The sequence below is a fragment of the Panthera onca genome, chromosome A2, assembly GCF_046562875.1.
Source record: "Panthera onca isolate mPanOnc1 chromosome A2, mPanOnc1 haplotype 2, whole genome shotgun sequence".
NCBI classification, from domain to species: domain Eukaryota; kingdom Metazoa; phylum Chordata; class Mammalia; order Carnivora; family Felidae; genus Panthera; species Panthera onca.
This window is the reverse complement of record NC_138340.1, coordinates 2,816,323-2,837,091: the sequence shown is the minus strand read 5'-3', so window position 1 is coordinate 2,837,091 and position 20,769 is coordinate 2,816,323. Positions and strand designations below refer to the sequence as shown.

The 20,769-nt window shown below is 62.7% G+C and overlaps 1 protein-coding gene and 1 long non-coding RNA gene across 8 annotated transcripts in view; both read left to right on the top strand.

Annotated features, from left to right (window-relative positions):
• Positions 1 to 20,769, top strand: part of PIP5K1C (phosphatidylinositol-4-phosphate 5-kinase type 1 gamma) — a 49,855-nt gene that overhangs the window by 1,324 nt on the left and 27,762 nt on the right. For 6 of the 7 annotated variants that reach the window (XM_078443624.2, XM_078443622.2, XM_078443621.2 and 3 more), the window contains exon 2: positions 19,569 to 19,600. In XM_078443624.2, coding sequence (XP_078299750.1) covers positions 19,569 to 19,600 — 32 coding nt within the window. Of the gene's footprint in view, positions 1 to 18,493; positions 18,628 to 19,568; positions 19,601 to 20,769 lie in introns of those variants that run through there. The other variant, XM_078443625.2, reaches the window with a different exon arrangement.
• Positions 3,709 to 6,673, top strand: LOC132678024 (uncharacterized). The gene is made up of 3 exons (XR_013554365.2): positions 3,709 to 5,427; positions 5,537 to 6,230; positions 6,403 to 6,673. It is a non-coding gene; the product is annotated as an uncharacterized LOC132678024 (long non-coding RNA).

Genomic DNA, 20,769 nt, shown 5'->3' with positions numbered 1-20,769 from the left:
GCAGCCCTCACCAGCAGAGGCCCTGCAGACACCCACATGGGCACCCGTCTTCCTTCTCCCCCAGGCCTCCTGAAGCTTCCTTGGCAGGCGGGGTCTGCTGTGTGCGGCGGGGGGTGGGGGGGGTGGGGGGAGTCTGGAGAGAGAGTGCCAGGGCCAGCGAGCGTCCCCCTGGTTCTGGAACCGCTTGGTGGATGACCCGCTTCATCCGACCATCCTGTTGCCTCGCCCTTGGTCTGGGCGGGGACTGGTGCCCTGGCCTGGCTAGCCCTAGACGCGGTTCGGGGACCCAGCCCGCTCCGTTATCAAACCCCTGACCTCCGCTATCAGCCCTCTGGCCTGCGCTGGTCAGAGACAAAACAGCCCAAGACTCAGTGACCACAAGAAAGCCGCATAGCAGACGTTTATTTTATCAGGGGCTCCGTGAGCCACTGGGGGGCAGATAAAGCCCCAGGCCCCAGCGGTGGCTGGGTCTGAGCGTGGGGGCCAGGAAGATAAGGGGTCAGCCGCGACTGCCTGTCACCAAAATGCGCAGAAATCTGACTCCCCCAGCAAATCGTTTACTTCCCTCGCTTTAAAATTACAAGCTGCTCCTTCCCTTGCGGGCCCGTTTCTCCGGATGTGAGTCCTAAGTTTGGGCAGTTAAGTCTCCACAGGTTCCCTCCTGCTCAGGGATTAGAGAAGCGTCTTTGTGCCAAGATGGTTCCATGCCACACCAGGGGTCGTCGCCTCGGCCCTACTGACGTTGGGGCCGGAGAATTCTGTTTTGGAGGCCCCGTCCTGGGCGCCGTGGGGTGTTGCGCAGAATCCCCGGCCCCGCCCATTCAGTGCCGGGATCTCGCGGGTTGTGATGACCCTAAGCGTCCACACACGGCTCCCGTGTCCCCTGGAGACACAGTCGCCCTGGACGAGAAACCGCTGCACCACACCTGCTGTTCCGTAACGTGGTTTGCTGTTTATCTGCGGTACCGTGGATTTCCCCCCATGTGGGTATCAACTTTTATTTTCTTCGGAAGGAGGGATCCCGTGCGTGGTTCAGGGGGCGCGCGCCCCAGGCATACTGCCCGGCCTCCACCCGATTGCGGTGTGGCCTTGAATAACGAGTGCCTTGACTTCTCTGGGCCCCGGTGTCCCCGTCTGTAAAACGGGGTGATACCTACACCTACTTGGGGCTGGCTGTGAGCCTTACCGGAGTTAGCATGCGTCGGCACGTCGAGAGTGCCCGGTGACCGGCAGGGACAGCCCGTTTTAGGCACCAGCCCTTAACGAGTCCGCCCGCCTGCTGCTGAGGGCCATTCTGGCTGCCCCTGGCGTGCACCTTCTGCTGTGAGAAGCAGTGCCGTGGGGAACGTCTTTGAACGTGGCCCCCGACTGTGGCCCTCTAACTACTTCCTGGCGGTTGAAGTCCCTGTTCTGGAATGGCTGGGTCATGGCGAGCAGATTGAGAATTATTATCTGAAGCCTGTTGGCTTTCCAGAAAGGTCTGGCAGGGGCGGAGAGAGACTCTGGCCAGCGTTGCCAGCTCTGAATGTTACCAGCCTCGGTGATTTGGGCCAATCTGATGGAGGGGAAATGGCATCTTGGGGTTTAGAATCTGGTTACTGTAAATGCCCCGCTCCTTGCTCCCAAGGCCTGGTCCAGAAAGGGCCCGATGGGGTTCTCCGCTGGTTTTGGGGGTTTGGATGCATTCACGGGGCCCGTGATCTGCCTGTGGGCTCTTGGCCCGTGCTGCGGTCTGGTGTTCCGAGCCATTTCCCTCCTATCCTTCCTGCTTGCGTGAGAGCACAGAGCAGTTGGCTTCGTTCCCAGCACCCCCCCCACCCCCGCCAGCCCCCTCCCACATCTAATCTGGTGGCAGATTATGCTGGTTTTGTCCTCAAAATGGACCCAGAATCTGCCTACTTCTTCCTTCTCTGCCAGTCCTGGTCTAGCCCCATCATCCGTCACTGGCTTGGTCCCTCGTCTCTTCCCATGCACCCTACAGCTCATTCCAGAAGGCTCCTGTTAAAAACTGACTTAGGTCCTGCTCGCCTCTGCCCACAGCCCTTTAGGGCTCCCACCTCCCTAGGGGTAAAAGCCCAAGTCCTCCCTGAGGCCCCCAAGGCCCTGCACGACCTGCCCCATCCCCTCCCTCCCCTCCCCTCGTCTTCCCCTTGCCCACTCTGCTCCAGCCACCTGGGCCTGGTCCTTGCTGTTCCTCCTAGGCCTGGTCCTGCCCCTGCCCCTGCCCCAGGGCCTTTGCACACGTTGTGCCGTTGTGCCGGCTGTCTAGAACGTTTGTCCTTTATATCTGTGTCGTTTGCTTCCTTAGTTTTTTCAAGGTTTTGCTCAAATGTCTCCTCAGTGAAGCCTCCCCTGACGGAGGGAGGCCTGAAGGAGAGAGAGAAGACGGCACACAGGGCCCACAGGGCTGGGCTGGGGCATTGTCGCCAGAGGCCTCCTCTGTGGTTGTGGGTGAGTGGTCCCTTATCCCCTTGTGGCGAGTCGGCTGGAATCTCCCAGTTGGAATTCTGCCCCGGACGCTTCCTCGCGATGTGACGCTTTCACCTCTGACGGTCTGGTCCCCTCCGTGGAGAGAGGCCTGGGAGCCAGACCCCTTGGTTCACATCCCAGCTGCATCCTTTACCAGCCAGGGACACTCGGCCTCAGCGTCTCCATCTGTGAGACGGGTGCGATGACTGTCCCTTTCTCCTAGGGCCGAATCAAGTGGATTGACTCCCTTAGAAGCCCTTAGAAGGGCACCAGGCGCGTGGGCAACTCCATGTGGGTGCGGGGACTTTCCCTCCTCAGATGGATGCGTGGGTGGCAGAGGCCCCCGTGCTGCATGCCCCTCCCGCGCAGAACCCAGCGCGGGCGGTCGCTTACTTACTCCTTAGCCCTTGAACGATGCTTATTAAACATCGGCCAAGCACTAGGTGCAGTGAGCCGGGGGCTCCCTCCCTGCTGTCGTGGGCTCTCAGATCGGCGGGGGTCAGGATGACGGTGGCGGGCAAGCAAACAGAGAGGACCGGTCGTCAGCAGACTGCCTTCTGGGCCGAGTCCCACCCAGCACCAGTTTTTGCCGGGCGGGTTTTCTTCGCACGCAGCCGTGCCCGCCCACTCACACGCTGTCTGTGACGGCTTTTGTGCTGCAGACCTTATGGCCCGCAGGGTCAGAAATGCCCGCGGTCTTGCGCCTTGTGGAAAATGCTGCCATCCCCTGAATGAGTGCGTGCTGGTCCGTGGTGAGCACGCGGAGGGGAAAGAAACCGGTGTCCAGCGTGGGGCAAGCTGCAGCCGGGGGGGGGTCGGGGAGGAGTGGCCTAAGTGAGAAAAGCAGCCACGGGAGAGGGGTTAGCGGGCAGAGGGATTGGCCTGTGCAAAGGCCCTGAGGTAGGAATGAGCTTGACTCATTTGAGCCACGGAAACAAAGTTCTTGTCGTGGGGGGGGGCCGAAATGGGCCAGGCCAGTCACGTGGGGCCGTTGGGGGGCCCTGGCGCAGCACTCTGGCTAGTTGGTCGGGAAGGAGCCTCCCGGGACAGGTGCCAGATGAGTGGTGCTGAGTTGTGCTGGGAGCCTGGGTGGAGGCCATGGGGGGTGAGGGGGGTGAGGGAGCCGAAGAAGCCAGAAGGGATTGGTCTGTGCCCTGGAGCTGGGGGGGGGGGTGGGGGGTGGGGAAGGCCTGAGAAGGAGCAGGTTCTGGCAGGGTCGTACTGATGGGGGTGGGGCAGGCGAGGCAGGTGGAGTCCCACGGACCCTGGGCGGGGAAGCCCGGGTCTTGGCCTGGGTCTCACGCTGCCTTGGCCGCAGACAGCTGTGCCTCTGAGCAAGTGAAGCCCCTGCCCCCCCAGCCCAGCTCCTCTCAAGATGAGGGCACTGGGGACAGGAATCGGGAGAGGCCCGAGGCCCCCGGGGTGGTGCTCGTTGAATGACAGACAGCTACGCGACATCGGCATTTATCGCCGGGGAGGCCCAGGCTCCAGGGGGGTCTCGGGCTCCCAGGCCTTCCTGCTCGCACTGCCTGCCGCTGCGACTGACACGTGTCACCGCTCGTGACCGGGCAGGTTGAGACCCCCCTGGGGATTGCCTGCTGCCGCCAGCTGGCCAGCAGGGCCTGGAGCCTCGGACCGCCCACCGTGGGGATTACTGGCCTGGTGGATTAGCCACAGGGCCCTGCACCTGCTGCCCCACTGAGCCACGCTGGAGGGCTCGGGGTCCAGCCCAGGGCGCCCTGAGTGCTTGAGCCAGACTGAGTGAAGGCATTTTGGGGACCTACCCTGTGACTTCGGTTGGAAAAAGGAACCCCCGGTGTTTTGTCACAACTGCTTTCTGTCTCGTATGTGTGCCACGCACACGTCTCTTGGCCTTTGTTCTGGATGCGTGGGGTTGCCGCTGAAGGTTTAAGGAGTGGGGTGCTGTTTGGGCATTTGTGTATGAAGGACGCTCTGGGGTGCGCTTGGGCCAGACCGCTTTTCATCGCTCACCCCTTTTCCCACGTTGAATGACGCACATCTCGGAACTCTCTCTGTTTTATGGGAACCACGGGGCTGCGTCTTTCCCGTATTCGATTGGGCTACCGGTCTTTCTCTTATTGATTTGTGGGAGCTCTTTATATATCGTGAAAGTTTTTTGTTGTTTTTTTTTTTTAATTCGTGACACAGGCGTAAGTAGTCCTCCCCCATTTTCTCTTATGATGATAGTTGATTTCGGGCGGGTATCTTGATATTTATGTGGTCAAGTTTATCCATCTCTCCTTGACGGTTTCTCAGTTTGATATCATGGATGGAAACGTGTTCTCCGTCCTGAGGTTCTGATTCTTCTAGTACTAAGGTAGTTTCACCTTTTTCTAAGCATTTAAAGTCCTGCTCTATTTGGGACGTGCCCCCGCGTATGGTGTATGAGGATTTCATCGTTCCACGGTTTTCCAGGGGGCTCGGGGTTGCCCCAACGGTTTCTGGAAAATCTGCTTGCCTCACCGATTTGAGATGCCCCCTTTATTACATCCCAGATTCCTGCATGCGGCTGGTCTATTTCTGGACTTTCTATTCTGTCCCGCTCATCTGCCTGTCTTCTTGCAGCAGGCGAGCCTGTAACTACGAGTAATAACACGTTTCCTTCAAAAAGCAGCAGCCTGCCCTGTGGTCAGGAGACAGGGAGGACTTCTGTCTTGCCCTCTCTGTTTCTAGGAGGAGGTAACCAATCGTCAGTCATTCGAGGTGGTTTTCTGCATTCGCACGTCCCTTTAATTTTTTTTTTTTTTAACGTCGTATTTTGAAAACATTCAAGCCTGCAGAAAAGTTGCAAGATACTGTGGCAACACCCCGAGGCTCTTAGCTGAGATTGGCCAGCTGCCGACACATCTCTCTGAATGGGTGTTAGCGCCTGTGTGCGATTTTGCGGGTCCTTTGAGAGTCAGTTGGAAGGAAGCCCCTTCGTCCTTAAGTACAGAGGTGGGTTCTCATTATTCGCAGTTCTGTGGAGTTTGGGAATACTGAGGTGCGGCTCCTGGGAAACACGCAGGTCCCCGCGAGCCTCTGGTGCCGACGTTTTCGTCACCAGATCACGTCCGTGTGCAACCTCACGCTGTGTGTGCTTCTGCGTAAAGACCCTTGTCAGATACGTACTGGTGCGTCGTTAGCAGCGACCTCGTGACGAGCAGCGCCAACTCCTGCCGGATGGAAGCGTGTCTAACGCACTTTCTGAGGCGCGTCGCCGTCCTCTGGGCTCAGGAACACCCGACCACCGCAGCTCTGGGCCGCTGTGAACGGTGAAAACCACCAACAAACGGCACAAAAGCGTAAAACCCGCCTCTCAGTAGCCCACAGAAAGGGCCCCCGTCTACAGCACAAGAGGGGAGACAGGAAGCAGACTACGCTCGGCTGGACGCGTGCACGGGAGGTGACCGTTTTCGGTGCCCTGCGTGCGTCTGCAGGTGACCGGGAAGGGCTCCCGAGTACCGATCGGGGGCTGCGGTAGCCGGGGGGGGGGGGGGGGGTGGGTCTGTAGATGCACAATCGGAATGGTGAGCAGCTCTGTACCCTGCGGGCAGACGCCCCCTCCGCTAAGTGCAGAGATCAAGTTCAGGAAGTGTAACATCCGTGCAGAGTCCACAGTCAGGATCCACGTTGTGCCAGAGTTGTCCTGGATGGCGATCTTTGGTCCCTCGCTAGGATCCCGGGTCACACTCGGAGACCTGGGAGCGGCTGGTCTCCCGGGCCCAACCCCAGCACCGGAACCTTCTGCCTGAGCAGCTGTGAGTGAGCCTCGCCCCCGCTCTCGGCTCCCTCGGGAAGCCCACCTGGTCCCCTCGGGCCCCCGGCCTGGACTTTGGTGGGAGGCCTGTGCCTGGCATGGCCGTGTGCGCAGCCGTGTTTGTGGCAAGAGTGGCGAAAGTTCTGGAACCTTCTTTCTCTTTCTTTTGAAAGCCGGAGCTTTGGAAAGCCGTCCGCCGGCCTAAGGCCTGCCGAGTTCTGGATTCATGGCCACCCTCCCCCCGTCCTTTGCAAGGCTTCCTGTTTACCACTCCGGGAACATTCGCTTTGTGCAGTGAGATCGAGATCGGGCGGGGATGCAGGAGGGGGCAGAACGCGTGGGAGTGGGTCTCAGCCTGGGGGAGGAGGGGTCGGCCGGTGGTCCGGGCTCTGCCCCCCCCCCCCCCCCCGAGACCGTCCCCACCCCCGCCTCCATTCTCAGCTCCCCCAGGTGCACCTTCCCCTCCAGCCACCCCAGACCCTGGCTTTCTGTTCCCCCAGAGCATCCTGTCCTGTTCCCACAGGGCCTTGGCATGTGCTCTCTCCGCCTTAGGATGCCCTCACCCTTGGTTTCCCTCGCTGGGTCCTGTGTTCAGGGTCCGTCCGTGGGGCAGCGCGTGTCGGCGACTTGCTCCCGTTCGGGGCCGAGTGACGTTCCGTGAAATGGATGGCGATCGTCTGTTGACGGACATCTGGGTTGTTCCCGCTTTTGGTTACGGGAAGTGTCCCATGACGTATGGATGACTGCCGCACTCTCCAGTCCCACCAGCCGTGTGTGAGGGTTCTGACTTCTCCACGTCCTGGACGTTACTTGTCACCGTGTGTCTGCTTGATTCTAGCCGTCCTCGTGGGCGTGAAGTGGTGTCTTGCTGGGGTTTTGTTTTGTGTTTCCTGATGATCAGTGACGCGGAGCACGTGTTCCTGGGCTTGCTGGCCATCTGTACGTCCTCCTGCGGAGAAGTGCGTGTTGAGATCCTTTGCTCATTTTTCGTTTGGGTTCATTTTATTGTTGAATTGTAAGCGCTCTTTACATATGCTAGATACAATTCCCTCATCAGACCTGTGATTGGCAGATACCTTCTCCCATTCTGTCGGTTGCCTCCCCGCTTTCTTGGTGGTGGCCTTTGAAGTGCAAACGTTATTTTTAAGTTTATTTTTTTAGTGATCTCTGTGCCCCACACGGGGCTCGAGCTCACAACCCCGAGATCCGGAGTCGCACACTGCCCTGACTTGAGCTGGCCGGGCGCCCTGCAGAGCAGACGTTTTCATTTTGAGGAAGTCCAGCTCATGTTTCCTTTGGTGGCTTGGACTAAAGCGGTCACGGTCCAAGAAACCACGGCCTGACTCAACGCGATGATTTACTTTTCTTCCCAGAGCTTTCTGGTTCCATCCGCTCCGTGGGCTTAGATTTCTGCTGCGTCTCGTGTTCCGAGTGCCTACGGTGTGAGGTGGGGCCCGACGTCCCTCCTCGTGCGTGGAAACCCTGTTGTCCCAGAGCCGCCGGCCGGGAATGTGCATGTTTAGTTCTGGATTCCCACCGACGTATCCTGGGCCATTCCGGGGCGTCCAGACGGGCGTCCCCGTCTGTCTGCGCCCGGACCACATCGCCTTGATTACCGAGGCTTTGCAGCCCGTTTTGAAATGGGGAAACGTGAATCTTCCAACTCTGTTCTGCATTTTACGTTTTTTTAAACGTTTGTTTATTTTTGAGAGGGAGGGAGAGAGAGCGCGCGTGTGCGAGTGGGGGAGGGGCAGAGAGGGGGACAGAGGATCCGAAAGAGGCTCCGGGCTCTGTGCTGACAGCAGTGACCCCGATGTGGGGCTCAAACTCACAAACCAGGAGACCACGACCTGAGCCAAAGTCAGATGACGCTTCACCCGACCCACCCAGGCACCCCCCGCACTTTCCCGCATTTTCCATTTTAACGCATTAAGCTTGGCTTGGCTCTTACTTCCTGACGGTGTGACTGAGAGCCAGCGTGTTCTCTCACACGCTGTTCGATACCCCATTATACACGCGCTAGCCACCCAGCTCGTTATTGAGCGCTCACTGTATGCCGGGCTCGGAGGCAAGCCCATAGCTGGTGGAGCCCAGAAGGAGCCCAGGCAGAGGCCAGAACCAGGTGGGCGAGGCCTTTGCCCCGGTGACAGGAGCAGCGGGGGTGGCGTGGCTCTTCGTTCAAGCCCCCAGATCAGCCTCCAGCCCCGGCCCGGCCTCCAGTCACAGCAGGGGCCAAGATGGATCCCAGGCTTGCCTCCAGGAAGCCGCCAGGCTGGGAAGGCCTGGAGACGGACCCTAAGGTTCACCAACCACGTGTGGGTCCCCAGGGTGACAGGAGCAGCAAGGTCCGTCACATCTCTGCACTCTCCTTACTCTGTTCCAGCCACTTGGGCCTCTGTGCTGATTCCCCAACTCTGCAGGCACATCCCTGCCCCAGGGCCTTTGTACCGGCTCTTTCTTCGTCCTGGGAGGCCCTGCCGCCTCGAGCATGGCTGGCTCTTCCCGTCCCCTTCCCCCCGTGTGCCTGTGGCTCAGGCTGGAGCCCGGCCACCCGGAATCACGGGCATCTGTGCCCACTTTTTCCCGGGGAACCTCAGGCAGGTGACCTGGCTTCTCGGGGCCCTGGCACCCACCTCACCGGGCTGTTGGGTGCATCGGGTGGTGTGGTTCAGACCCAGCGGGCCTCAGCTCTTTGTTGCTGTGCCCACGGGCCTCCTGCTTTCTAGCCGGTCACTGGGGCCACTGGGGTGTTGGAGTCGGTGGCTCAGTGGTTAGAGACACTGAGCAGGCCGTGCCCCGAGGCTCTTCCTCCAACACTTGCCTCCTGAGCCAAGCCCCTAGTGCCCTGGCCCCGGACCTTGTCGTGACTCCCGCGGTCACCACCAGGGAGAAGGGAGCGGGTCCCGGTGCTGGAGGCACTGCGAAGTGTGGGCACGTGCCTCCCTGGGCTGTAGCGAGTGCTGCCCTCACGGGGCTCCTGGCCTCGAAGGGAGCAGTCACTGGAGGGCCCACAGGTTAAATAGGAGGTTTAAAGTGACCAGGGGTAGGAGTTGTGATGGAGGTGGAGAACGGGTCAGGGAGCCGGCTTCAGCCAGGTGTGCAGGAAGGTCTCGCTAAGGAGACGATCCAGGCCTGAACGGTGAAATGGGGAAGAGTATCCTAGGTAGAGAAGCGAGTGCAAGGGCCCTGGGGCAGGACTGTGCTGGTGCATGTGAGGAAAGGCAAGGAGGTCGCGTGGCAGGAGTGCAGGGAGTGAGGGGAGGCAAGGGGGAGGGGAGGGCAGGGAGGCCATCCGGACGCCCGCCACCCGCTGTCCTTCTCTGTACTCCCAGGGGCCACGTGGGAACCCCCAGTGTGTCACAGCTGTTGCTGTGAACACAGACCCCGAAATGTGGCAGCTTTAAACAACAGCGCACACTTACTACCTCCCGGTGTCTGTGGGTCAGGAGTCCAAGGGTGGCTGGGCGGGGCGGTTCTGGCACAGGGTCCCTGACGAGGTCGCAGTCGAACCTCCTGCCCCATCCGAGGGCTCGACCGGGGCTGGAGGAGCTGCTCTCAAGCTGTTGTCGCAGGTGGCTGCCGGCAGACGGCCTCCGTTCCCAGGCCCACTTGCGTGTCCTTGCCGCTCGGCGGCCGCTTCTCCCCGGCTGAGCGGCCCGAGAGCGAGCGAAGGCGGCTGCGTCTGACCTGGTCAGAGGTCGCGGGCCCGCACTCCGGCCGTACCCCGCCGGTCACGCCCAGTGGCCGCGGCAGAAGCTGTGGCTACCCGGGGACCAGGCCGGCCGGGGGCCGTCCTGAAGGCAGGCCGCCCAGCGGGCAGCTCGCGTGGCTTCAGAGCCTCCCTTTGTCACCCGTAGAATGGGGCAGTCGTGGCCCTCACGGGCCTCACGCAGAGTGACCCTCGAGGTGCGGGAGGTCCCGTGGCAATCCCGGAGCCTGGCCGGGCGTCGGGGGCCTGGTGCCCGCCTGGCTCAGCCTCCGGCCCCCTGGGATTCTGGACGCCCAGACCTGCCCTGTCGGGGAGGCTGGCCCCCACCGGGGAGGGAATTACTGGCATTCGCGAGAGTGCCCGGCCTGGCTTCCCACCGTCCGCTGGCTTCCCACCGTCCGCCTGTCTCCTGGTCGGTGGGCACCTGTCGCGAGGGACAGGAGCAAGAGGCCTGTAGCCTAGAGGCCAAGGGAGCCTCTGGCCGAGCAGCCCTGGGCTGCCTCAGTGGCTCTTGGTATTTTAGAATTCAAGTGCAGAATCTGCAGCCCAGCCCTGGCTTCCGGGGAGTAAAAATATATCTGGGAAGAAAACTGGGCCAAGAAACCTCACACGTTGGTCCTGAGACAGCGCGTGATCCTTCACTGGGCACCTGCTGGTGGGTGGGGGGAGGCGGGGGGAGGCGGGGGGAGGCTCTCTCCGCGGCTGTGCTCCTGCCCTTCCTTCTGTGGATCTCGCTCGTCGGCTGGCCCTTCCCGAGTGGAGGTCTGTGGTTGAGGGTCCAGCGTCGGTCTCCCGGTGTCCCCTCGAGGAGCCCCGATCCCCCACACCTCGGCAGGGTGCCGCTGGCTCCGGGGTGGGGACCCAGGCCTCGGCAGGTGACCTGCAGGACAGTCAGGCGCCTACTTGGGGGTGGGGGGGGGGCTCGCAGGGAGGGCAGCAGCACTGGCCGGTGGGGAGACCGAGTCCTCAGGGCCCCCAGGTGCCGCCAGACTTGAAGGTCATCTTCAGTTATGTCGGGGCTCAGCAGGCTCCTCCCGCGAAGGGCCGGGTGGTCTCTCTCGTAAGGGGTCGATTCTGCCGCGGGAGCACAAAAGCCACGGCAGAGATTTGTAAATGAGTGGGTGTGGCTTTGTGCCAATAAAACTTTACTTACAAAGCAGACGGTAGGCGGGTCTGGTCTGCAGGGCACAGTTGACTGGCCCCTGAGTTGTGTTAACAAATAATCCCTCTCCACACACTGTGCGAGTTAGGCTTCTGCCTCAACACAAAACATCCTAACACCACTTCTTTGAGCCTCAGTTTCCCCCTCTGAAGAAGAGAGACGAGAGGCATAGGATAGGCCAGCGGGGAAGCCCCATGGGCCCGTGGCCTTGCTGGGCCTTCCGCCCTGCAGCAGATGTCCAGCTCAGGGAACCTGTGAGAGCCACATTCCCCTCGCTCTTCCCCCGGGGCTCCAGCCGGTGCTTGCTCTCAGCCTCCTCCATGCAGCCCTCCAGGGTTTCTCAGCTGATGCCCCGTGCCTGGGAGCTGGTGCAGGGGGGAGGGGGGGAGTCACGGAGGGACACAGGGAGAAGTGGCCTGCCCTGCGGGGCTCTGGGAGGAGCCAGGAGACCCCTGAAGGCGGTGCTGTGGTGTGGGTTTCCATGGGTTTCCGAGGGAGAGGCTGCTAGGCCCCGGGACAGGCTCTGGGGAGGGGAGGGGAGGGCGGTCGCGGAGCAGAGGGGAGGTGGGAGGTGGCCCAGGGCCCAGGGCCTGAAGGAGCCCGAACGGTGGAGGACCAGACAGCAGCCCACAGGCTGGGCAGTGGGCGCGGGCAGGCGACTGCGGGGGCGCCGGGTCTGGGGATGGCGAGCCCAGGGCCCCAGTGTCCAAATCTGTGGAAGACGAGCTGTCGCCCTCTGCGCCTCTGATGGTGTGGGCGACCTCTGGCAGTGTCCCCCGAGGGCCGGGGACCAGACAGAAGCGTGCCTAGGGCAGAGCGGGAGTCGGCAGCAAGCGGGCGTTGTCGGAAGCTCTGCTTCCGGGGCCGGGCGGGGGCTCTGCCCTTGGGCCCAGGGGCCGGCATGGCGGTGGGGCTCACACAGGTGACCGGACGGCTGCGGGACACCGGGCCGGGTGCGTGGGAGCAGCGTTCGGCTTCAGGAGCAGCCGCTCTGCCCGCGGGGTCAGGGAAAGCCACCCAAGGGGAGGAAGCTTCTGGTTGCCGCGAGGGCGGGCCGGCTTGGGCTGCCTTGAGCAGACCCGACAGCCAGCCCTCGCGGCCAGAGCGCGTCTGCAGAGACTCGGGAGCCCCTGCCGCTGAGCTACCTTGAACTTGCCTCTGAGACCTCTGGGCCTCAGTCTCCCCGGCTGTAAAGTGGGTCGTCTCCCGGGAGTGTTAGGGGGTGGGGGGTGCGGCTTTCGGGGCGCCAGCCCAGCGCTGGGGCGTTGCAAACAAAAGACAGAAGTAGACAGGAGAGTGCGGTTAAGCTATTTTTATCACGAAATATTTTATTTTTTAATGTTCATTTTTACACATGAAAAATAAAGAGAGAGCAGCAGGGGGGGTGGCAGAGAGAGGGGAGAGAGGATCCCGAGCAGGCTGTGCGCTGTCAGCACAGAGCCCTACCCGGGATTTGATCCCACGAACCGGGAGATCATGACCTGCACCGGAACCGAGAGTGGGGCCCTCGGCCGAGACTGAGCCGCCCAGGCGCCCGATGCGTTGGTGTCTTTTCTGGGCGCCTCGGATCTTTTGTCACTAAGGAACGCTCCCAGAGTTTGGAACGCGCGAGCGAGTGAGCGAGTGGTGGACAGAATGCTCTTCGGGAAGCTGGGAATCGGGACAATCGGTAATTCCTTACCTGCCACCATGCACCCTTCCGGGTGGTTCGGGGTGGTAAATGCAAAATCGTGAGAGGAAAAAACTATCCGCGAGGCAGAAAGGGGCTTTCTTAGTCCCGAAGCCTTCGTTTGAGACTTGCCCCCTAGTTTGAAGTTTCAGCCTTTGCCTGAGTCCTGCCCCTGCTGAGGCCCCGATGGTTCCTGGCGCGACGGGGACTTTTGTCCCCCCGGCTGTCGGCTGTCGGGGTGAGAGCCGGGATGAGCTTCCCACGTGCCGGGACTGGACGCAGCACTGGCAAGCCCGCTGTGGCGTCTGGTCTACTGGGAAGGAACAGGTCCCTTCGGTGACGTGTGGCCCGAAATCAGTGAGCCGGGGGCGTGGTAGAGGGTGGGCAGGGGTGGGGTGGGAAGGGACTGGTCTAGGGGGGGCGTCAGGGGTGGACCCTCCAGGAGGCGATGTTCAGGCCGAGACCATCTGAGTGCCGGCCGCGTGGAGATGCAGGGAGGGAGCCTTCGAGGCCGCGGGCACGGTGACGGCTAAGGCCCCGAGGTGGGACCGTGACGGCCGCAGAGGTGCGTTGAGCGAGTGCGGGTTTTGCGTGTGAAACCCGCAGCCTCCGTAGTGTGACCACGCCCACTCCTGGGGCCGATCCACCCCAAACACGAGCTTCTCCAAAGCCTGAAAACACCGGGCAGCACAGGGCCAGGTTGACCTTTGACCCGCATTCAGAAAATTGTCAACCGAGGGGCGCCTGGGGGGTGGCTCAGCATGTGGAGGGTCAGACCTTTGGTTTCGTTGGGGCCCCACGTCAGGCTCTCCGCTGACAGAGTGGAGCCTGCTTGGGATTCCCCCTCCCTCCCTCCCTCCCTCCCTCCCTCCTTCCCTCCGCCCCTCCCACCTCTCTCAAAATAAACAGACGTTAAAAAGCAAAATTTTCAACCGTGCTGAAAAGTTGAAAGCAGCAGACGGTGGAAGCTCACTTCGTACTGCTTGGATCCCCCCCCTTGACCTTCTGCTGCGTTTAGTTCACATACTCCCTGCCTCCCGCCATGCCCCCGTCCACCCCTTCCCCACGTCCCCTCCCTGCTCGGGGTTTGTAGCACCCCTGGAGGTCGGGGGTCTTCCCCGCGTCTGCTGATTGGAAAGGGCCAGCTACCGAAGAGGTAAAAACTCACCCAGGCGTGGAACCAGGCGAGGCAGGCGTATGAGGAGCAGGGGGTGGGCGCAGAGGGCAGAGACCCCCAGACGCCAGTTCTCCTCGGCTGGGAGCACCGTGACCTTGGGTAGCTGCCGGCCGCCTGCTCTGCTGTGTTTAGTTCTTCTCTTAAAAATTTTTTTTTTCATGTTTGTTTATTTATTTTGAGAGCGAGAGTGAGTGTACGAGCCAGGGAGGGGCAGAGGGAGAGGGAGAGAGAGAGAAATCCCCGCCCCACGTGGGGCTTGAACCCACAGACCCGCGAGATCATGACCTGAGCCAAAACCAAGAGTCGGCCGTGGGGCGCCTGGGTGGCTCAGTCGGTGAAGCGTCCGACTTCGGCTCCGGTCGTGATCTCCCGGTTCGTGGGTTCGAGCCCCACGTGGGGCTCTGTGCCGACAGCTCGGAGCCTGGAGCCTGCTTCGGATTCTGTGTCTCCCTCGCTCTCTCTCTCTGCCCCTCCCCTGCTCACGCTGTCTCTGTCTGTCTCTCAAAAATAAATAAATGTTAAAAAAAAAAAAAAAAAAGCTGCTCAGCTGGCTGAGCGGCCCAGGCGCCCCTGCTGCATTTACTTCTTGGGTTTTCTGAAATCTTTTCTCTCCAACCTCCGTTCCTTTTCTTTTTTCTTGTCTTGCTGCACCGGCCAGCGTCCCCACCGCCGTGGTGGCTCTCGGCTCGTACCGTGGTCCCTGCTTCAGTCAGCTGTCGCTGCGTAACAGGCCGCCCGGAGCTTCGAGCCTGAGCGAACAAGTGCGTGTGTGCTCGCGGCTCTGGGGTCTCGCCGCCCGGGGTCGGCGGGCGCCTGCACCCTGGTCCCACACCCCGGCTGGGGGCCGCCTACCTCCCCGGTGCGGTCGCCAGTGTGGCGGGGACCCCCGCCGGGACCTCGGGGCTCGGGGTTCCCAGAGGGCAGAACCAGAAGCTTCCACCCTTCCCCACGCCATAGGGTTTCTCCCTTGCACCGCACCACTCGGGGCATCGCGTGGCTGCAAAGAGCCAGCCCTCTCCGCTCAGCCGCGGCCCTTTCGGTTTGGAGAGAGGACTCTCAAGTGTGGCTCGGCCGGCCGGGGGGGCTGAGGGTTGGGATTGCCACCCCCCCTGCAGAGGTTCCCAGCGTCCCCGCAGGCTGCCCGCAGGGCCCTGCTGCTGAGGCGGCCGCGCAGCGGGAGGCCCAGGGCCACCGGGTCGCTCCGGCCGATCAGGGAAGTGTGTGAGGCTGGGCCTCAGCCCCACTTCCTGGCTTCTCGGGGCCACTGGCCCCGCTGCCTTGTCCTCGCGCCTTCCCGTTCGCCCTGAGTCACGGGGAGCCGGCACCCGGCCTGGGGACATGCAGCCCTGATCTGGGAAGCGGCCCCGCCCTGGAGGCCTCGTGTCCCCCTGCTGCCCTCTCCAGCGCTGACTCCACACGCAGCTCTGACGGTGTCCCTCAGGGGGTGACTGAGCAGACCTGGTCTCTCTGTAGTGGGGGAGACATAACACATGAGCCCCAGGAGCTGCTGGGTGCCTGGAAGACCAAGAAAGCCACGGAGATGAGGAGAGTGACCTCAGAGGGACTGTTTTCGGCAAGGTGGTTGGGGGACACTTCAGAGGGGGTGACGTCTGAGCCAGGTCTCAGATGAAACAAGGGAGCAAACCCAGCAAGGGTCTTGGGAACGGTGTTTCAGGTGAGGGGGAGCCCAACCGGTGCAAAGGCCCTGGGGCAGGACCTGCCTGTCATGATGGAGAAAGGGCGAGGAGGCCCATGTGGCTGGAGCAGAGTGAGGGGGAGAGAGGGAGAGGCGGAGGGCCGAGGGAGGGAGGACGGGGGGGGGGGGAGGGCACCTTCGTGCAGGGCCTTGGGGACCCAGGGGAGGACTTGGACTTTTCCCCCAGGGAGGTAGGAGTCCTGGAGGGCTGTGGGCACGGGAGGGCGGGACCTGACTCAGGTGCTCACGGGCGCCCTCTGGTGGCGTCCGTGGGGAGACTGGGCTGTGTGGAGGACAGACGGGGGACCAGGGTGGAGGGGCTGCGGCGGTCCTGGAGCTGTGGGCCAGGGACAGTGGGCAGATTTGGGGTGGATTTTAAAGGCACAGGTGGGTGATTGTGCTGAAAGACAGACGGCGAGGCTCCTCCCTGGGTCTTGGGGGCCCACAGTCCTTCCCGAGCTTTTCGCTTCCACGTCCAACAGACGTGGAGACGAGGCTCCCCCGAAGCTGAGACGCGGGCAGAGGGGAGGGGAGAGGGTGTCTGTCCACCCGTCACGGGTCAGTCAACGCACAGGCCCAGCCCTGAGGGAGGACACCCCCAGCCCCCATGAAGAGGACATACATTGATGTCATTGTTGCCTGGAGGGAAAGGACAGGGTGTGCAGGATGGGGCGGTGGTAACTGGGGTGGGGGTAGGGGGACCATCCAGGGCAAGGGCCCTGAGGCCAGCCAGTGGAGCAGGGAACAGCTGATAGGAGGTGGGTCCTGCAGGCCGGGAGGAGGGGCTCTGCCTGGGCTTTGGCCTGCTTTAGGGGCTGAGAAACAGGCTCAGAGGGAAGCCCCTGAGGGCGTGAGGAGCTCACCTCCTCCCTCCGGAGCCCCGGGGTGGCTGTGAGGTCACCTGCACCGAAGCAATCGGTGCGGCCTGTGGCAGGGTCCTGTGGTAGGGCTGGGCGGCGGGCTGGGGAGAGGGGGCCCAGCTCTGGAGCCCTAGCTTCGGGCACCCACGGAGGCTCAGCGAGACCACAGGAAAGGTGCTCAGAGAGGTGGAGGGGCTCGCCTGAGGCCACACAGCGGTGGGCCGCAGGAGAGCCCAGCCTCAGCCCTGCGCGCGTCCCCTGCCCCCTCCCCCCTGCCCAGAGGCTGGCACGGCTGTGTCCCGGGGCAGGCGCGCTCTCCCCCTCCCCAGGCTATTTTTAAAACTTAATTTCCTCAAAAATTGGGTGGCTCGTTCAGAAGAGAGTGGGTCACGTCTTGGGCTGGGAGGAGCGACATCGTGGTGTGGCCTCTGCCGTCCCATCCGGCCTGACTGGTGGTGGCAGCACAGGGCAGGGCCGTGACCTCCAGCAGTGGACTCGCTGTGAGCAGGAAGGGAAGGCCCTCCAGGGCCGGGGGGGGGGGCCACGGTTTTTGAGCAGCAGGGGGTGGGGGGGTCCTCACAGGCACGGTGCTGTGGTGGGGGGTGGGGCAGACGGACCACCGCGGGGCTTCCTGCGGGAGGAGGCGGGTGTGGACGTGGCTGGGCAGGAGGGCGCGCAGGGCTGTGAGCGGCCAGGCCGCCCCCCGACCCGCTGAGGAGCCTGAGGAGTGAGCCGGGGGGACTCGGGAGCAGGCGGAGCCGTGGGGGGGGGGGGGGAGGCCGGGACCTCGGTGTTGGGCCTGCTCGGCCTGGGAGCTGCAGAGGACGAAGTCCAGAATGTTCTGTCCTGGTCCACCGCCAGCTTCTTGCCTTCTCTCCTCTTCTTCCCCCACAGCCCACACATAACACCATGAATTGTTCTGTTGGGCAGCCAGCAGAAATATCACGTCAGCTTTCTAGCACCTTCTGCGACCCGCTTGCCTCTAGCTGAGCCTCGGGATGGGCCCACGTTCATGCCCGGGGCCTGGGCACCCAGGTTGGAAGGTCTGTGGGTGGGCACCTGGGGCCTCGGGCAGGTGAGCCAGCCTCCGTGTGTCGGCTTTGACCTCCTGGCTGGGGTGTTCTTTGCCGGGCCCTGTGGCCGTGACCATGGCACCGGCCGGTTGCCCACCCAGCCTCAGTTTCCCTGCCTGGACCATCTCCGACACCTGGCTGACTGACGCACGGGGCAGTGGTGGCACTGGGGTGGTGGTTGTGGCTGAAAGAGGACACTGGTCACCCACCCCGCCCGCCCAGGCCTGCCCCACATTCAGTGTTTCCTTTTCTCAATAAGTGTAATTCATAGCATAAAATTCACACTTTGAAGAACACGGTTTAGTTTTTCGTGTATTCCCAATGTCGTGCCACTGTCACCACTGATTCTAGAACATTCTTATCCTGCTAAAGGCAACCCCATTCCCTTTGATAGTCACTCCCCGGTCCGCAGCCTTGTCCGCTCTTCGGGACTGGAACCCCATCTCAGCCCCACCACACCCACGGTCCTGTCTCTAGCCCGACCTCCCCTGAGCTCCAGACTCGGGGTCCGGCTGATCCTGGAGTCTCTGTGCGGGAGGCTCCGGGCGTCTCACACTCAGCTTGGCCACGCTGCCCCCGACTGTCCCCACACCTGCTCCTGCCTTGTCCCTCATGTTGGCCGAGGCTGCTCATTCCTTCCGTTAATGGCTTTAGTCATAGTCCTTAGTCATTCTGGATTCCTTGCTTTTCGCTTTGCCTCCAGTGAGGGTAGCCTGTCTGTCCCAACTTGAGACCTGTCCAGAATCTGCCCACCTCCCCTCTGCCTCCCCGACCCGGTCCAGCCCATCCACTCCTGAAGGACCAGCTCAGTTCCCCCCCACCCCGTCCCCCAGTCCGTCCTCCCCGTAGTGGCCGCCAGAGGGCGCCCACGAGCACCCAAGTCGGATCCCCTCCCTCTGCCCACGGCCCTCCAGGGCTCCCACCTTCCTGTGGGGAAAAGTGCAAGTCCTCCCTTGCTGGCCTGACTCCTCACGCATCACCCAAGCCAAGGCCCTCCACCATCCTGGTCACCACTTGCCTTCCCACCAGCCTGACACGTAGACACCCAGCACGTGAGTTTCTGTTGCGGTAAACAAATCACACGGCCTGATCTAAAACCACACTCTGGAGGTCATGAGTCTAAGATGGGTGTCACGGGGACCAAGCCCAGGCATGGGCAGGGCCGGTTCCCCCCAAAGCCCCAGGGAGACCCCTCTCCTGCCTTTTCCGCCTTCCGGAGGTGCCACATCCTGGCCCGCGCTCCCCCCCCCCCCCCCCCCCCGCAGCCAGCAGCATGGGGTCTGCCCGTCTCTCTGCCTCCCTCTCATGAGGATCTCGTGGGGACGCTGGGCCCAGGGACCCCGGGTCTCCCCGTCCTCAGACCTCACCAGCCTTGGCTTCCTCCCACCTGCAAAGCCCGCCTCATCTGCAGGAGGCAGGGGTATGTCTGCGGTCCATACTCGTTTGAACAGATAATCCTCAGCAGAAGCCTGCTTTGCAGGTGAGGACGCCAGGGCTCAGAGAGGTCAGTGGTTGGCCTCCCCACAGGGAGCCAGGATTGGAGGGCAGGGTGCTAGGGATGAAAACTGCCTGCTCCCTCACCGTGAGCCTCTCTCCACGGTGAGCACCTCTTTCCCGGGGACAGTGTGAACAGGGGCCAGGGAGCCGTCACTCCAGCCCTGGCCGCCTGGCCCCTTCCCACCGACCCAGCCAGTCACGTGATTTCTCTGTGGCCCGAGGACGTTGGATCTGGTTGAGCCCTGCTTCCGCCGGCAGGGGAAGGCCACAGTTGTCAGTTTGGCAGCCCTTTGCTGCCAGGGACTTAACGTCTTTGGGGTCAGTGGCGGGTTGGCGTCCGCACCCGTTTCCCAGCCGGGGTACTCTCCCTCCGTAGGGGTGCAGGGAGCGGAGTGAGGTCGGAGACACCTGTGTGCGGGGAAGGCAGGGTGGTGACACGGTGGGGTGGAGGGCCGCCCCCGTCTCCGGGCTGAAGCCTCTCTCTTCTCTCCTGCAGGCTTGGCCCAGAAGAAGATGGCCCCGTCGGAGGTGAGTGTCCTGTGCCCTTCCTGACCCACTTCTCCGAAGACCGACCAGCCCCGGGGCCTGCTGTGCGGCCTGGGGCAGCTGGCTGCACCTCCCCGGGCCCCACGCTCTGGCAGGTGGCAGGCAGTGAGAGTCCCTCGGTCCTGCCGGCATCTTGAGTTTCAGGGAGGGGAGCCGCTGGGGAAGGAAGAGCGAGGACCCGGCCTGGACAGTGAGGGACAGAGGGACGGAGACTGAGGGTCCAGAGGGGTGGGAGGGGAGCTGGGCAAGGGCGGGTCCCCGAGGAGCTCCCAGGAGAAGGGGGGTCCAGTCAGATGCGGCACCGCTGGTGTAGCATCCGTTGTCCCCACAAGCCCGCCCACGTCTTCCGTCTTCCGTCCGGGATCCAGAGAGCTCCAGCTCCTGCTCCTGCCGGGGCGGCCGCTCGCGCCCGCGCCTTGCACCGTGGGGGGTCAGCACTGTCCCTGGTCCTGAAAGCGGCCTGTGGGAGCGAGTCTGTGAGCCCCGCATTCCAGCAGCAGCCCAGGCGTGGCGTCCCTGTACCGGCGCTAGCTTCCTGGCCCCAGGCACCTGTGTCCCCCGGGTTGCCACCCGTCACGTGGGGCCCTTGTCAGGAGGGCTCTCCTGGAGGCTGTCTGGCCACAGGGCAGTGGGGAGTCAGCGAGGGGTGCCGAGCAGGGGCGGTGCCACCGATTTCTGGGGAGAGCCCGCCCCCTGGTGGCCAGTATGCGGAACACGCCGGGGCCTGCTGAGGAGCGAGGGCAGCTGGGGGGCTGCCTGAACCCCCGTGGGGCAGTGGGGGTTGGGCTGATGTGAGTGCTCCCAGCTGGAGGCCAGAGGGTTTCACGGGCTGTTTGGGTGGTGCAGGTACACAGTAGATGTTTCTTAAATGTCCGTGACCAGACGGCCCCCACCGCCCCTCCACCATTCTCCCCTGTGGGGCCGCACATCAGTGCTGGTGGCTGTCCCCACACAGGTCCCGGGCCAGTGGGACCTCTCCCTGTTTCACGGTCATTCCAGCCCAGATGTCTCGGCCCTAAGGGACGCTGTGTGATGTCTGGAGACATCTGTGGCTGTCAGGACGCAGTGAGGATGCTCACTGCTCACAGTGCATGGGACGCCCCGTAGGGGACAACCCAGCCCTCCCCCCGCCCCCGTCAGCAGGGCCACGG